The sequence below is a fragment of the Cynoglossus semilaevis genome, chromosome 13, assembly GCF_000523025.1.
Source record: "Cynoglossus semilaevis isolate Cse_v1.0 chromosome 13, Cse_v1.0, whole genome shotgun sequence".
Taxonomy (NCBI): Eukaryota; Metazoa; Chordata; class Actinopteri; order Pleuronectiformes; family Cynoglossidae; genus Cynoglossus; species Cynoglossus semilaevis.
Window position 1 is genome coordinate 18,724,734 of NC_024319.1, and position 16,065 is coordinate 18,740,798.

General features: G+C 37.6%; 2 protein-coding genes and 1 long non-coding RNA gene across 4 annotated transcripts in view; 2 read left to right on the forward strand and 1 right to left on the reverse strand.

The window, feature by feature from the left end:
- The window catches only part of cep162 (centrosomal protein 162), a 21,561-nt gene extending 18,451 nt beyond the window's left edge, over nucleotides 1–3,110 (forward strand). Inside the window, exons 27-31 of the mRNA XM_025061551.1 lie at nucleotides 298–430; nucleotides 501–642; nucleotides 725–823; nucleotides 933–1,067; nucleotides 1,997–3,110. Of these exons, the coding sequence (XP_024917319.1) occupies nucleotides 298–430; nucleotides 501–642; nucleotides 725–823; nucleotides 933–1,067; nucleotides 1,997–2,188 (701 nt within the window). The 3' untranslated portion in view covers nucleotides 2,189–3,110. The remainder of the gene's footprint in view (nucleotides 1–297; nucleotides 431–500; nucleotides 643–724; nucleotides 824–932; nucleotides 1,068–1,996) is intronic.
- On the reverse strand, nucleotides 2,724–7,284 carry cyb5r4 (cytochrome b5 reductase 4). Of its 2 annotated transcripts, XM_008324070.3 has the most exons (15): nucleotides 7,146–7,284; nucleotides 6,759–6,912; nucleotides 6,344–6,444; nucleotides 5,965–6,049; nucleotides 5,787–5,868; nucleotides 5,630–5,687; nucleotides 5,395–5,488; nucleotides 4,912–4,944; nucleotides 4,705–4,827; nucleotides 4,489–4,629; nucleotides 4,276–4,422; nucleotides 3,950–4,097; nucleotides 3,749–3,835; nucleotides 3,505–3,666; nucleotides 2,724–3,320 (listed from the first exon to the last, which is right to left on the reverse strand). In XM_008324070.3, exons 1-15 carry the CDS (start codon nucleotides 7,227–7,229, stop codon nucleotides 3,266–3,268), a joined length of 1,554 nt encoding a protein of 517 aa, XP_008322292.1. In that variant the 5' UTR covers nucleotides 7,230–7,284; the 3' UTR covers nucleotides 2,724–3,265. The 2 variants fall into 2 exon arrangements, with proteins under 2 accessions (XP_008322292.1, XP_024917632.1); XM_025061864.1 differs by lacking the exon at nucleotides 7,146–7,284 and having other exon boundaries at nucleotides 6,344–6,465; nucleotides 6,759–6,887.
- Nucleotides 3,765–9,297, forward strand: LOC112487979 (uncharacterized). Its single transcript, XR_003051613.1, has 3 exons — nucleotides 3,765–3,855; nucleotides 3,976–4,120; nucleotides 7,169–9,297. It is a non-coding gene; the product is annotated as an uncharacterized LOC112487979 (long non-coding RNA).
- The last annotated feature ends 6,768 nt before the right edge of the window (nucleotides 9,298–16,065 follow it).

Consider the following 16,065-nt stretch of genomic DNA (forward strand, 5'->3'; position numbering starts at 1 on the left):
GAGTTGAGTGCATTGTTACGTATGTATATGTGTATATATATATATATATATATAAATAAATAAATAAATACACATTTAAATATACAATGTATATGTGTCCCATATATGTATGTACATATATATATATATATATATATAAAATTCCCAACTTTATTTTTCCATTTTTGTGAAAATAAATAATTGAGTATTTAAACTGTTATAACTTCATTGGTATAAAAAAAAAAAGTGAAAAAAATAAGATAGGATCAGTGTGAATATTGTGATATAAGGAGTGTGAATGTTGCATTCTTTTGTCAGGGAGTCATATCTCAGAGGTTCTGCAGGAGAACACTGCTCTGATACAGCGTCTCAAGATGCTAGAGGAGGAGCAGGAGCAGGAGAAGGAGGCCTTACAGGCTGATGCTGCCAAAGCCAGGGAGGAGCTGCACAGGTAGGTTTTACTTGCGATCACTCGAACACATGCTCTTTAGTGAACATCAGGCTGTAATGTGTTCTCTCAGACACCAGGAATGTGCTGCTGAGCAGATCTCTTCTCTGAAGGCCCAACATCTTAGGGAGTTGGACCAACAGCGTGCCACTCATGCCCTAGAACACTCGTCCTCAAAGGTCGCAGAACAGGCGAATTGGATCGACACTCAGAAGGTACTGCTTCATGTGTGTCATCACCAGTGTTATTAGGTTTTGTTGGTATTTTTAGTGATTATAACTTGACCTCTATCTACAGATTCAACTGAAACATCTGCAGGAGCAACTAAAGGAGCTGCAGGGAACCAAAGATGCTCTAGCTCTTTCCATGACCCGAGAGAGTGTCCTGGAGAAGCAGGTGAGCTTTTTTTGTTTTTTTCCCTATGATTTTGTTAGATTGCTTTTTGCCCTATTAAATCTATCTACCATTAATTTACCTCATTTGCCCCCTTTTTTAAATATGAAAGCTGATGAGACTGTTTAAAGAACTACAAGAAGCTAAAGATGCTCAGAGCACAGAGGTGAAGCTGCTCTGTAGTCTGGAGAAGAAGGTGGTCAACCTGGAGCTCAGGCACCAACACAGAGAAACTTTGATAAACCAGGTACGTTATCACAGAAGTGATTCTAGTGGAACTACTGCTGTGCTGTGTGTCCTTTGCTTGATGCGTCCCATCAGATGTCAAGTGTGTGGTAGTAGTAATGTAAAATATTTGAGTACATAACTTAACTATTATCCACTTCAGCAGCCTATCATGTTGTTTCCACAGATCCTTAAAAAGTCTGAAGGCATTAAATTACTTCATCAAAATTACATTGACATTAAATTTGATTTTATTAATTTCAGACTCTTAAAAAAGCCAAAATCATCGAGTTTAGTTAGGTTAGGTTTTTATTGATCTTGTATGTCAACACTGTAATGAAAAAGAAATGGATTAAATGCTAATATTACTTCTTAAGATTCACTGAAGACCTCTGATAACTCTCTTTATCACTAGCTGTAACAACAGATTTAACAAATAAGGATTTCTTTGAGTGGCCTTATTTATTTATTTATTTAAACAGTAAATAAATAGTATTAAAATATCACGTTACTGGCATTTAAAAAGTCTTTAAAAACCTACAATTCTTGATTTACATTTATAACAGTAAAGATGTTGCCATGTTGTCAAAGACAATGCTCTGTTTACTCAAAAGGCTTTTTAAAAATCTTGATAGCAGAGTCATATAGCAGTTTGATTGCTGTTACTCCAAAAATTGCAAAAAAATTAAATTTAAAAATAGGCCAAAAATGATAATGCATAACTAACTACTATAACTTGACAAAGAAATTTGAATAATAATCAATAATTTGGACTATAACTTGACAAATAAATTTGAATAATAATCAATAATTTGGAAAAATGCCCCATAATGAAACTAATAAACTAATGTCCAGTTTAACATGTACCCTAACAGTGGGTCATGAATAAACATCAAGTCAGAAATTGCAGATATAGAAATATGACATTTTTGTCCATCCTCGTTCCTGCAGAGGATCAGTGGCTCTTGGCAGATGCTGGAGTCCAGCCCACAGTCAGCTGAGGTGGAACGATGGAAAAGTGTGGCTCAGGAAAAGTGCAAAGAGATTGAGACGTTCCGTCTGGAGCTGGACTCCATCCTGGACATTATCAGACACCTCCAGAGACAGGGTGTGGTTTTCCCTCCTCCAGGTCAATCTCATTAAGGCCAGTTTGTGAACACTTTTTTACGTAAAATCAATAATCAGTAGCCATAAAATCTGCAGGGAAAAACAATCTCTTGAAAAAATTATGGTTGTAAAGAAAATGTGTAGATTTTTTTATTCACTTTTGCATTGATTTAAATTAAATTATTAGACTATTTGTTGTCATAAAAAATAAATATTTTTACATTATTTTATAGTAAAAAATAATGTTCCTGTACAACATGTGACGTTATCAATGCTTTGACTCACAAATACAATTCCTGTTTATTTTAACAAACTTTATGCTACACATCTTTAATTTGTATTGAGTGAGATGGTCTACTACAAACATTCAATACAAGTACATTTAAATCATTTGGTTCAATATTTTAGTTACCTGTTAATTAGCCAACAGGTAAGTGACCGGCTGCATTTTTTTAATTGAAAATCTGGCCCAAAACTGAATAGAGTGAAAAATTAAATGATCCAGTGATGCAAAGAACCCAGGGTAAATAATGCAAGTAGCTTTATAATGAGTTTGAAAATAACTGCACAGTTGAGATTACAAATCCATTTTAATAACAAACATTAATAGCTATAAGAATATGCGTCCTCTTCTCTTTCTGTGTTTGCATAAACATTTGAATTTGTAGTCGTTCAACTAAAATCTTACAATGAAACAAATTAAAACAACAGATAAATATAGTTTTGTCCATTATCCTCAGGATCCAAAGGTTGTTTATGCATAGAAACACAAAATGGCTTTTATGTTATTTCCACATACACAAGTTCATAAATATAATTTCAAACTCTTGTTAATCATCCACTATTCCTTAATATTTTTTTTTGTGTCCAGCTATGACTGGTTTTGTTAGGCCATGAGGATCCCCCTCCCCCTCACACTCCCTCTGCCGTTTTCTGTGTGGCACTGTATAGTATAAACGTAGGAGCTGGAGAATTTACAAAAAGCTCAGTCGCAGCTCTTTGGCACCTTTTGTGATTTTGTACTGCCGAATGTAGTGGCTGACAGCTGCAGACCCTGAGGGGGGCCAGAGTCGCTGTCTCTTGCAGGCTGACAATCGACAGAGACCTCTGACATCATCCACAGAAGGCATGGATCTCTGCTTCACTGAAGCCCTGCTGCTTCAACAGCCTGAGAAAAGGACAGAGAAGGAGAGGTAAAAAAAAAAAAAAAAGTTGATGAGTTAATGTGGAAAACTTTGATAGACATCATCATGTTGATTTGATTTTTAAGCCTTTAAATGTTTTTTGGGGGCAGTGGTGGCTTGGTGGTTAAAATAACTTGGGTAATAAAGTGTAAAAAAGTTGTCACACACCCTATTGCTTGATCAGTAAAGGCTGTGGGACCACACACACACACATAGTATTTGGACCCCTCTGGCCTCATGATGAAATCCTCCAGAATGGACTCACTGATCCGACCCTTCCTGCCACTCCAACTCTCGCTGGGCTCAGAGAGGATGTGTTCCACCTGGAACCTAACACATACACAACATTTGGTCAGCTAATGTCAGTATTTTTGATGCTTTAATTTTTTATGTAATTAATAATTTACTGTACCTGTTGTTGTTTGCAGCCAGCTCTTCCAGTTGGGAGGTCCACAGAATGTCTTCTTCCCGGCGGTTAAAGAACAGAAGTCTGGTTTTCCTGAAGACAAAAAAAACAAGGTTTGAGTTTCTTTAGATTTGGATGTGATTGATATAGTTTAAATAATCAAAAGGTGACATTTTTAACAAGATCTTGGTTGAGTGAGTTTCCCACCTGATTGTTTCACTGTCCTGTGCCAGCTGGATCAAACGGGCCATGGGTGTGAATCCTGTTCCTGCTGCCAACAGGAAAAGGTGTGATACATCACGGAGGGGGCGGACAGAGAAGGGACCTTCTGGACCACTAACAGATATATGCTCTCCTGGAGAGAAGCACCAAAAAAAGGTATTTAAAAAATACACAATTTTTTTTAGTATGACAGAATGAGAGAAACTGTCTACTTCTGTTGGTCAACTATACTAGGTGATGACTGTCCTCAGTCTCCTCTTCCTTCTATTGATCTCATTGTCCTGAGAGACAAACTCTGGGTGGTGACTCACCTGTGTTGAGGCTGTTGAGATGTTGAGTGAAGACTCCATCTGGGTAGACTTTGATCATGAGGTAGAGCTCTGACCCTTCTGTGGAGAGCTGAGAGGCTGCAGTCAGGTCCCGATCCACCGGCGTGTACGGCCGCACAACGTCTGTGTCTGAGATAATTTATTCACAGTGTTATATCAAGTATTTAAAATAATTCTCAACTGGGTATTCCTTACCTTCTATGAGCGTTCTGAGGTAGACATGTTTTCCTACAGGCACATGCATGATAGTCCCTGGTGGCATTTTCAGTCTGAACATGTAGCTGTTGTGGTTGACTTCATTTTTAGACACCAGCACACAGTTTCGATAAAATGGAGCTGAAAACAGTATTTCTGCTGTTAAATTTGACAACGACGTGTGATACGTGTCTCCACTTTAATTTGGAATCTTACTTCTGTCTTTTTTGAGTAGAAATGTGTTGTGGGAATCCAGCGGTTGACCAAGACTAGTCCATTTTTCTTTGACCTGCTTATGAATGCTAATCTGGACCTTTCCCACTGAGAAGGCAGAGTGAACTGTTGAAGAAACAAGAGTTGCTGACATAACTGTAAACACTGGCTTTTTAAAGACTTTTGTGTAACACACAGATCTTGTCTTACCAGAAACATTGTCCTCTATGTCTTCAGCTAAACCTAAAGATGATAAAAACAAAAATGGAACCATTGATGCACAATAGAAGCACAAAAACAATTTTATGTGCTTTTAGGCAACAACAATATTTCTCATCAATTCTTTGTGTACAAAAAGACTGGAGAAATACTTCACATATCTTACCCCTGTTTAACTACAGTTTAGTTTAAAATCTGAAGGAGCAAACTTAACCAAAACTGGGCTTTTCTTTCAACATTTTAATAATTTTGTCTTCAACTTTTAATATTCTCTTGTACTGTACTTATAACTTTTAATATTTTAATATTCTCTTGTACTGTACTTATTCGAATTGCCTATTACAAAAAAAAATCAGATTTCTTTGTTTGACCAGTGATTGCTTGAGATAATAAGGTTAAAAGAAATTAACCTTATTATCTCAAGCAATCACTGGTCAAACAAAGATGCTTTACTAAACCGTTTTGTTTACTCACATAAATGTATCAGGTAGGACATTTTGCCTAGTAACAGCTCCACTCGTAAAACACCTGCCCTGAGGTCAACAGTAGTACACCCTGAGCTGGGGATCTAAAAAAACAATGCACATTAATACAATTCTCTTTACTATTTTTTACTAAAACAATTCTGACAAATCATGAATTCATCAGTAAAAGATGCCTGAAGTAAAAATAAAGTAAAAGATGGGTTATCATAGATCACAAGGTTTACCTTTCTTTTGGCATAAACAACCAGATGAACAGTCACGTCAGTCTGGAACCAGTCGTACCTGCACCCACAGCAATTAGGAAAATTGTGTATGACTCAATTTGTGTGACTCTTACCAGATTAATGTCATGTGACTTATTCTGAGAAATATCTGTCATACCGAGGTCGAGAGTCTTTGTCAGGAGGTGGCACTACTGTTGTGGGAAGGGTGGGGCCAGCTGGTGATGGAGGAGGAATAATAGCTGAGAAGAAAAAGAACGAACCTCACTATTTACTTTTATACACAGTTAATCGGTATTCTCTAATAAAAAGGGACGTGTGTGTGTCCACGTATATACCTTTAGTAGCTGCGGTGGGCTTAGTAGCCATCCTGCCCACCAAACACTCCTTTAGCATAGACTCATAGTTCACCCAGCGATGAACCTGTGCACCAACAAATGAGCACAACTAAAGATACACAGAACAGCTGTGGCTGCCTCATAAAATAAAAACAAACACATGATCCGTTCATGCAAGGTGGTAGAACTTTACTCATCTACACCACAAATAAAGTTTAATGGCTTCTAACATCTGTCCTAAACCACCTTTAATTTAATCTATTAAGCCAAAGTGTATTCATATCACATAGTAATTTACATCAATATTTCAGAATGAAAGTGATGACAATTTGTAATCAGTTCAAATAATGTTGCATGACATCTCATAAACCTTACACACCTGATCAAACAGGTCAGTGCCATCTATACCAGCTGCCTTCATCAGCTCCTCTTCTCCACCAGGATGATAGTCCATGTAGGGAGTCACATTGTAAACCATACCTTAAAAACACGCAAGAAAAACTAAACATGTCTGTCTGTTAAATTTGGTATCATGTTAAAGTAAACAGAGAAATTGTATCACTGGGGTAAAATGTAAATATCGTGCAAGTGCACTCAGATTCTGACCCCTGACCTCTATAGAATAATTTTAATGAAATACAAGTTTCAGTGTCTGCAGATGTATCTCTCTAGTTTCTTGTGAGCAAAGTGCAAAGATCCAATAATTATTAAATTATATTAAATTCTTAGCAACTGCTACATCCAGACCTGTCATTCGACTCTATCTCTGGTTGATGTCATCTATGCATAATTACCTCTTATGCAGGTCCAGCAGTCAGTTCTTGTATTGTGCTTGGAAAGCTCCTCCTGGGTTACTTCAATCAGTCGTCCCCTAAGTCCAGTCAGGTCTTTACCACTCTTGGAAAAGCGGATCCAGTCCATTAAACTGTGGCCCGGCTTTAGGGCCACCTGATAAAACAGGGACAGAGCCACGCAGAAATTAGATTAGATTAGATTATTAGATTGTTATTGTGGACAATTGTACTGTACTCCAAAACATGCAACCTGTCAACTTTTATTATTACACAAAAAGTAATGACGGTGACATGAAAAGATCAAAAACTGGGTATAGGTGAGTTTAATATGTATTTATCAAAAATAAGTACAATTTCAAATTTAAAAAGAGTAATGGTGTTCGATACCTTGTTTCTTCCGGACTGTCCAGATGCTGAGACACGCTGCTGGGAGCTGGCAGCAGGAAAAGACTGGGTCGGAATGTTCAACATGTTGCGAACACTTCGTAGACAGTTCCACTTTCCGAGACAATCTATTCAATCAATAGTAGATTATCACAACACGAGAGCTGACACGTTTGTAGTCCGACTGACTGCTAGGTGTCTGCAGGTTCTTCCTGGGTTTAAACACATAATTTCAACAGCTGAGTTGAGCAATGTTGTTTAGCTGAAAGGCTAATCCATGCTAAGCTATGTAGAAATCATTTTCGCATCAACACATTGTACATGCGCTAGATAATTTTCGATTCGATATGAAAAGCGACCAACATAAAGATGTAAGAACTATAGACATTCAGACTGCAATTCGGAGTGCGGCGCAATTGTATTGTTCCGGGTTTTCCTGTCTGATAATTGACTACAATGTTGTCGCACATTATGACGACTACGTCAACGCGTGACGTCAATAGTGTACGACGGGCTTTATTATGATGATTATAACAACAAAATAGGCCGAAGTGACGTCATTTACAAATCTAATGTCGTTAGAAAGTAATGGTTTAGCTGCAATAGTTATCTGAAAGTAATGGTTTAGCTGCAATAGTTATCTGAAAGTAATGGTTTAGCTGCAATAGCGAGTGCAATGGTAATCTACATAAAATAAATCTGCTAAAATAATAAAACAAAAATTGACCTTTGGACTGGACACTGTCATCATCTTCTTCTTTTGAATCTCGCATCTCGCCTTCTAACATTTGGAAAAGATGTCACCTCTGGCACACAGCCTAACTCTTCCTTGAATCATGGCAAATGAAGGGTTTGCTTTTTAAAAGGCTTACCAGCTAAGAGGATTTGGGAACACAAGTACTGCCACTTCTCGAGAAGACTGCAGAGACATGGCTTGTGAGAGGTGTTCAAAAAACGTACAAATAAATAATTAGAAATACATTGTAATAAAGCTTTATTAGACATAATGGGTGTCAATACCCTTCAATTCCGTCACAGTCTTCATAGTTTGTTGGTATTGAAATCGTGTGTTCGAATATTTAAATGTTTATTTGTTATTTGTTTATATTCAGACATGTTCAGTAATGTTTCTTTCTGTGACGTTACCAGCAGGTGGCAGCAAAGATCAACTACAGTGTTAAAATAGCAACAAGGCTTGGTAGCGTTGGTTTCAATATTCATTTTATATACACTGTAGGCCATTTCAATATGTGCAATAACACTATAAATTGTTGTCTCTTGTTACATCCATTTTTTTTGTCAAATGTTACAGTTTATAGTATAATTCTGACTGTGATCTGTCATTTAGAAGTGCCTTGTTGTCAGTGCTTCTTTCTCCAAATTTTCTCTGTTATGTTCTTTTATTGTAAATCGCCCCCGTCTTTACCCTCACAATTAAACTAGCACAGATAATTACAATTTCACAACCATTTGCCAGATCATTACCAGCTAATCCCATGTTTGGTCTACTGAGTCATGTTTTTTGGGGGTTAACTGTTAATTAAGGCTGCCAGGGATTGTTGTACTTTCAAAACCAAAAAAAAAAAAAAACAATCTTCAAAACAAAGTTTTTCACTTTCCTTATTTATTTTTTTTTTAATCCAAGTTTCCACCAAGTTGTGAACATGAGCAGCCTTGTATGGCAGCAGGCACTCCAGGCTGGTCCAACACAAAGCAGACACAGTTGATGTTGGCAGAGATTGCAGTTAATTATGTCCTTAACTTGGGTGAGAGTAAAACCACCTGGTTAACAGCTTAGTGCAGCCACCTGAAGGTGAACATGCTGTATCCAAAGCCTGTGATGTTAATCGCAATTAGCACCTTAGCATGTGTCTGTACTGCCTTAAGCAATGTTAGCGTGTAGCTCTGGTAGCAACACATGCCTGGTTGCAGAGATACTGTGGTCTTGTTTTATGGAAGTATTTATTCTCTGCACACTTTGGACAGAGCCCTAATTATGATGTGTAAGTGGTGTAAATGGCATTATAATTGTAAAGATTTTTGGAAATTGGAAAGATTTTTGCAACGTATTTGGAGGGTTACGATATCCATCAAATTACATTTAACAATATTTCTGTTTTGTGAAATATTTCGCTATAAATATTAGCACTATAAATACAAATTAAAACAAATTACTCTATAAATAAATAGATAAATAAATTATTAAATGAAAACAGAAATAAATATAGAACATATGAGAAGTTTCTTAATAACATAACATTATCTAAGTTTTAATTAATATTAATATACATTTTAAAAATGTAAAAGATTATATTTTTTCTTACAATCAATCAATTCTCGATTAAAAGCGTGTAACAATAATGCCACGAAACGCTCTCTCTCTCTCTCTCTTTCTCACACATTCACACTCTTGCACACACATTTGTCACCTCCCTGCCCTCACTTTTGTCTTTTTAAAATAACCTTAACTCTTCAACTCTGGAGAAAAGAAATCTCTCATACTCTTGACCCCATCTTACTTTGATAACCATCTTGTCACTGAATTTAAGTCCACTGCCTGATTGGTTTTCAGTGTGTGGTCTTTTATTCTGTATCTGGTTCCTGACACTGAAAATGATCAGATTGTAACACTGGAGTAATGACCTCTCTGACATTCAACCGTCATTTGATCCATTCTACATAAAACCTGAATTAGTGTAGTTTTAAATATCTGAGCAGAAGTGTAAGTGCAGGGGACTTAAGACGGCAGTCAGTTAAAAGCCTTTAATAAATCTGCCTTTATCCTTTCTTAAATACAGCTGTATCTTTGAGAGGTGAGATCTGTGAACAAGCATTGCTTCCCAGGTCCTTCCTGACCCCTCACCTCTGACCCCAACCTGTTTTTCCGAACTTATTTGGTTTGCCTTGAACTTTTGAAGTGAAATGACCCAACCCGACTCACTGTGACTAACTCAGATTCGTAGTCACACCAGGTCAGCAGTCATTAACACCAAATACTCTTTATCTTTGTCTTCATCAGTCAGACAGTGCAATTGGGGAGTTTTCCACATGCATTTTCTGAGTAAAACCAGAACTTCACAACTAGGCTGTCAAAGTACTTTGCTGCCCACTGTGGTTCACTGAGAGGCTGAGGAAGTACGGAGAAGAATGGTGGTCCTGTCAGTGAGGGGTTTATGAATGACTCTGCAGACAAACTCACAGCAGGAGAGAGCAAACAGACAGACAGTCAGACCTGCGGGGGGCTCAGCCGACTTGGCTGGATGTGCTCCTGTTTCTGAAATGTTGCTACAGGAGGAGTGTTTATGATGAACTGAAGCTCGTCTACCTAAATAGGTCAATTATAACTGTTGTTTTGATAGGTGATTTAGACAGAATAAGAAGTTCACATTTCAAAAATAAGCCTTGTTATTTGTGATGAAAAAAATGTAAAATTTAGTAACTCATTTTAAATTATAAGGTGGTGAATACTGGGATTGAGGTTATCACTTAACATCAATGCAACGTGACTTATCTCATGTCTATTCAACATTACTAGTGCATGTTTGACCACATGGACAAACAAATGGTTTTTTTTTTAATATGCTATTCAGATTCTGATTTTTTGTCTGATTTTTAAAAGAATATACCAAGTATTTGTGTGAGTGTGAAGTGTGTTGGTCTCTGTGTGTATAAGTTTGTTATGAAGTGGCTACCTGAATGTTCCAGTGGCCCACCTTGACCTTTGAAGAGCTGTGGTTGACCTCAGGTGTCCATAGTATCTTGAATGAAACCCATCCAGTTATAAAGACAATGTCAAAAGAGATGACTTATTGAACTGTGGTCTCCTCATGTGATGATCAACCCAATACATTACCATTAACTAACCATCCCCAAGTTACTGATTCACTAAAAACAAAAAAAAGTAAAACAAAACTTTAATTTTTTTTCTTTTGAAATGAAATATTACCTGATTTTTTGCCTCATTATTTTACCTTTCCTGTCATTTTTTCCACATCTGCCCTCTCAGGCCTCGTCTCATAAATACTGTGTGTTAACGTAGTCATGACAAGGTTCACTTATCTTAAGCAGTAACAGTAAGTAGGACACAATGCACTCATGTCTAAATGCTGTCCTCCATAATGAGTCTGACCTTTGATGTCTTGGTAAATGTTCCGCACTCATTGTAATTAATGGAAGCAACATGCTCGTAATAATTGCTTCGTGCCTCGTTGCTGACAGTCCTAATAAAGTAGAACAGGGCTTATTAATTACTACTTACAGGGTGCTAATGATATCCCATGCAACCCTGAGAGGTCGCAATGGAATCACCACTGAACAGGTGAAGGTCTGCTCGTGGTCTAAAGAGAAAAGAAAAAACACATCTCTGAAGACGAAGAAAAGTGTAATAAAAGTCATTATTTAGTTCATGTCATGTTAGTTTCACTCCACTCCAGTTGTAAAAACTACAGAAACACGTTTTATAACTTCAGAAAATGTCTAATTCAACAAAAAGTGGAAGTAATATATTTATATTTAATTTTTATGACATTTTTGAACTGTTCATTTTTTACCTGGTTTGTTTAGCACGAGGGCTAACTTTTAATTAGGGTTGTTTCATACTTGTTTGCAGGACTATTTTATTTAGTTCACAGCAAACAACAACATTTTAAATCTACACTTTATAAAGCAGAATTTTGATAATTGTAAGTTCATTTATCTCTTAAAACTTTGTTTGGGTTTGACTTTGTCATTTGCAAGTTTTGGTTTTTGACTGACAAAAACCAAAAACTGGCAAATGACAAAGTCATATACTAATAATAATATACTTTCCATCATTGACTATCAACAGGATATAACGATGAAAGAATAAATGAATGTTTCGCATCAAGTTAGAAGTTCCATTCCAACAGCCTGGGGGTCAATGGTCAAAGGTCAAACATTGTCCTATTCACCTTGACTCTTCCACAGTGTCGATGCACCAAACCGCCTCAGGTCTTCACTTTGTGTTGGCAATGCCTCACTTTGCACTTTTCCTGAGTCGTAAATCCTGTTTGCCCTGTGATAACAGCGAGGTCTATGTTTACCAACAAGTGGCGGTGAAATTTCTCACCTCTGAAAGGTAAATATGTACACTCCCACACTTCACTATCTCAGACACGAGGGAAAGATAAAGAGAGTTAAAGTCAGGCTGACAAAGACTTAAGGAAGAGAGTCAGCGAGAGAGAGAGGCCAGGTTTGGGGTGTAAACAGTGGTTTGACAGTGTGAGCACAGCTGATAGTGTTTATAACTCACTATCTCCCTCCATAGGCCCGCGATTGTTCTTGAAAGCCCGCGGCCATCTTTTACAGCATAATTAGAGCGTATTTTACTTAAACACACCCACGTGTTGTATACATTTCCATGTGTGTGCCTGCACTTCACCAACGATCTGGAGCCTGGCTGAGACGTGGCTGTGTTACATGAGCTCTTCAATGTTTATATGCCGTGAAAATGTGGCTGCCCTTATCAACAACATATCTCACATCTTGCCTATTTGTTTGTTTGTGTTTTACATCCAAACAGACATGGAAAGAAGTGTGTTTTTCATTCATCTAGGAGGATTTTTTTTTTTTTTTCAAAAAAATCTTGTCAGTGTAGTGGAATGGTTTTTGTAGACCCGTGACATTCAGGAGAAGTACTAAAGGATTATACTTTTTGCAGCCTCACTTATATGTTAGTACTTGGCAGTTTTTGTCCTTTTTAATCAAGCAGCATTATGTGTAGTTGTACAAAAACACAGTCAAATATAATTCCAAGACACAGACTGTAGTCTTGTGGAGTCTGTAGTTTAGCTACTGTTGGCTGACTGTGGAGAGAGTCACATAATTAAAACACAGGAACCTGGCCTTTTGTAGCTTGTTTTTTCACTTTCTCCTACTTCTCATTTCACACAACAAAGGTCTTGTGGTGATATGTCCAACACTGGACATATCTGTCCATCATTGGTTCCTTTATCTGGACGTTTGGAACTTAAACATGACCTTGAGGGTCAGCAAATTGGATGAGGTGGATTAAATCTGCATTTCAGACTTTAGCAAATGGGTTTGACAAATGATGAGAGTGATAATCTTTCCTGACTTTTCAGTTGTTTTAGTTACCTTTACAATGCTAACAAGCAAGAAAACAGACATGTTTTGAAATGTTCATCTATGCTAACTGCACTGTACCTCATCACCAGACATCCCATTCCTTTCAGGGCTGTTTTCCCTGTCCCACAGCACACCTATATATATATAATAGGTGTGTAAAGATTTAATTCATCATCCAAAACACACACCAGCCCTCACCAACCCACTACATACAATTAAACATCAATAGTCAACCAATGCTTTACTAATCAGCTGAGCTGCCTGTGGCCTCGTCTCCTGCTCCACTCCTGGTGTAGGTTTGATATCTGATTATGTCAGGTCACTCATCCAGATGGACCCACGTTCAGACAACAGATCTCTCCAGCCTTTACCACACCGGACCTTTGACCTCTTGTGTTGTTGCCTTGGAAACCTGTTCAGTTCAAGATGAGTAGGGGGGACGTGAGGGGAGAACCCAGAAGGAGGGTGAGGATGGGGGAGGTATATGTTTGGCATTCTGGGCTAATCTCGCGGCTGGTTAAGCTCCATGAATAGAGAGTGAGCTGGCCATGAACATCTCAACCCCGTCCTCTCCCTCCCTCCCTCCAGACTACATCCCCACCTCCCCACCCTTAACACCCTCTAACCCTTCTCTCGTCCCTGAGTGTCTCTCTTCTGTGTCTTTTGTTGGGTTACACAACTGCGGATTCTCGTCTCTAACTCACTTCTCTCGCTCTCTCTCCTCCTTTTTCCATCTTTGTTGCTGTAAGGCAGATGGTTCAGACAACAAACATTCGTCAGATGTCCAGCATTCCTGACCTCCCTACTAATAAATAAACTGCAAGAAAGCAGGAGATTTAGCTAACAATACATTTTATTTGTGGGCCACAGATGTATTTAATTGTCACATGCAAAAACATTTACTTAGTTAGTAAAATACATGATGCAGATGGCACCCTGGCAGACTATATATTACTTTGGATATTTATCTTCTGTTTTCAAATGTACTTGATAATCTGGCATTATTCACTTATATATGTATGTAAACAAAAATGGTAATAATGTACATAAAGACTACAACAACTGCAAGTCAATACTCCCCTTCTATATATGTCTTCCACCACACTCACATACTTTTCTGCCACTACTTCATCATACAGAACCATAGTTCTTTTTCTGGCATCCATTTTCTACAACCAGAAAGACACAGCGCAGCTACTTTTGGCCTCCTTCAAATGCCACTCCAGTTGGATAAGTGGCATCTGTGGTACTCTGTCGTGGACCAAAGTAGTGTTTGGTTGATCACAGCCTCCAGCTTCTTGCCTTAGCTCAACCTTAATAGCTTCCATTCCTTCTGATACCTCTGCAGTTTCCAAAGCCATGCACATCCCAGGACACTGGTTTATTCTTCTCAGATATATGTTTAGATTTGAAACAGCAGCCAATACCAAAAGTAACTGTGACACGTCTGTTTAAAATGCTACAAATCGGATTCATTATTTTTCAGATAGTTGATCATTTGAAATTGGTTACTCATACACCAATTATTGTTTCTTTATTGTTTTTATTTATATTTCTTCACTATTTAGCCTTTGTTAAAAAAAAACAATTAACACACACCAGGAAGTTTCTAATTTAGTATCGCTTTGAATGATGCTGTGAGAGTAATGCTTAAGGATGAGAAGGAGGAAAAAGAAGGACAAGAAACAACATTGTGAATGAAATAAAACAGTCATTATAGTGGAGATTTTCTCACATCGTCTACAATAGTCCTCACAGCTCTGTTTGCTCTGACTCCAGAGAAAAGCAGATTTGTGTGTCGGGAGAATCATTATGTACATGGACATTCCTGCCAAGGTTGAAATTTCCAATGCTAATATGAACTTTGCATTAGTGCTTATAATGGTGGCCTTGATTCAGCCTGGTTATTGTTTTGCCACTAAACTAAAGCAAAGCTGAGAAAATTCCTGGGTAAATATAAACTTTGCTTAAGTACTTATACGGCTGTTTCTCCTTCTCCCATATGGTAGCCAATGGCACAAAGCCTGGGGGGGAATACCAAGCAGATCTGCTAAGCCTCGCTATCCGCGTCCCAGTCAACTACACAAAGAGACAGCTTCTTCAAAGCAGCGCTGAGCCTTTAGACAGTTAACAGCGATGAGCTGATTTAAACGTGACAGTGTTTGAGGAGACTTTGAAGCACTAAACACATGAAGATCTCACACACTCCTGCTCACGGAGAACGACAACAAGATGAACTCACGGCTACACACTCACTTTCGTGTCTTTTACTTAGTGTAACCACTTATACACCATTCTATTTAGTACAAATGTGCATATTCCCTGCACTTGTATATGTTTTCATAAATACACTGGCACACGGCCCCTAACAGCATCAAAATTGGTCTCATTTGACTTTTTCTGTAACTAAAGTACTTCTTTATGAAGTCCATACATGCCTTGTGTAACAAGTAACTTGTATTGTGTTGGAGAAGACTGAAAACTATAATTATGTTGAAACAGGAGGTCCTTGTTTACATTTGACAGTCAATGATGATTACGCATAGTATTTCTTTTTTAAGAATTATTAATGAATAACTCAGTACACAAATGTTTTCATTTATTTCACTTGAGATAAAACAAACATTAAAACGGCTTTATTTTGATTATTTAAAAACTAAAACCAACAAGTCAGCCATTTTGACAAATGTCTGTCATTTTTAATAATTTTGATCATGTTTAATCATTTTTGTTAATGCTCATGGTTAAATTTGTTGAGTTATTTATTGATTTGAACTGTTTTATACTGTTTTTGTGACATGTAACGTTGTTGGTG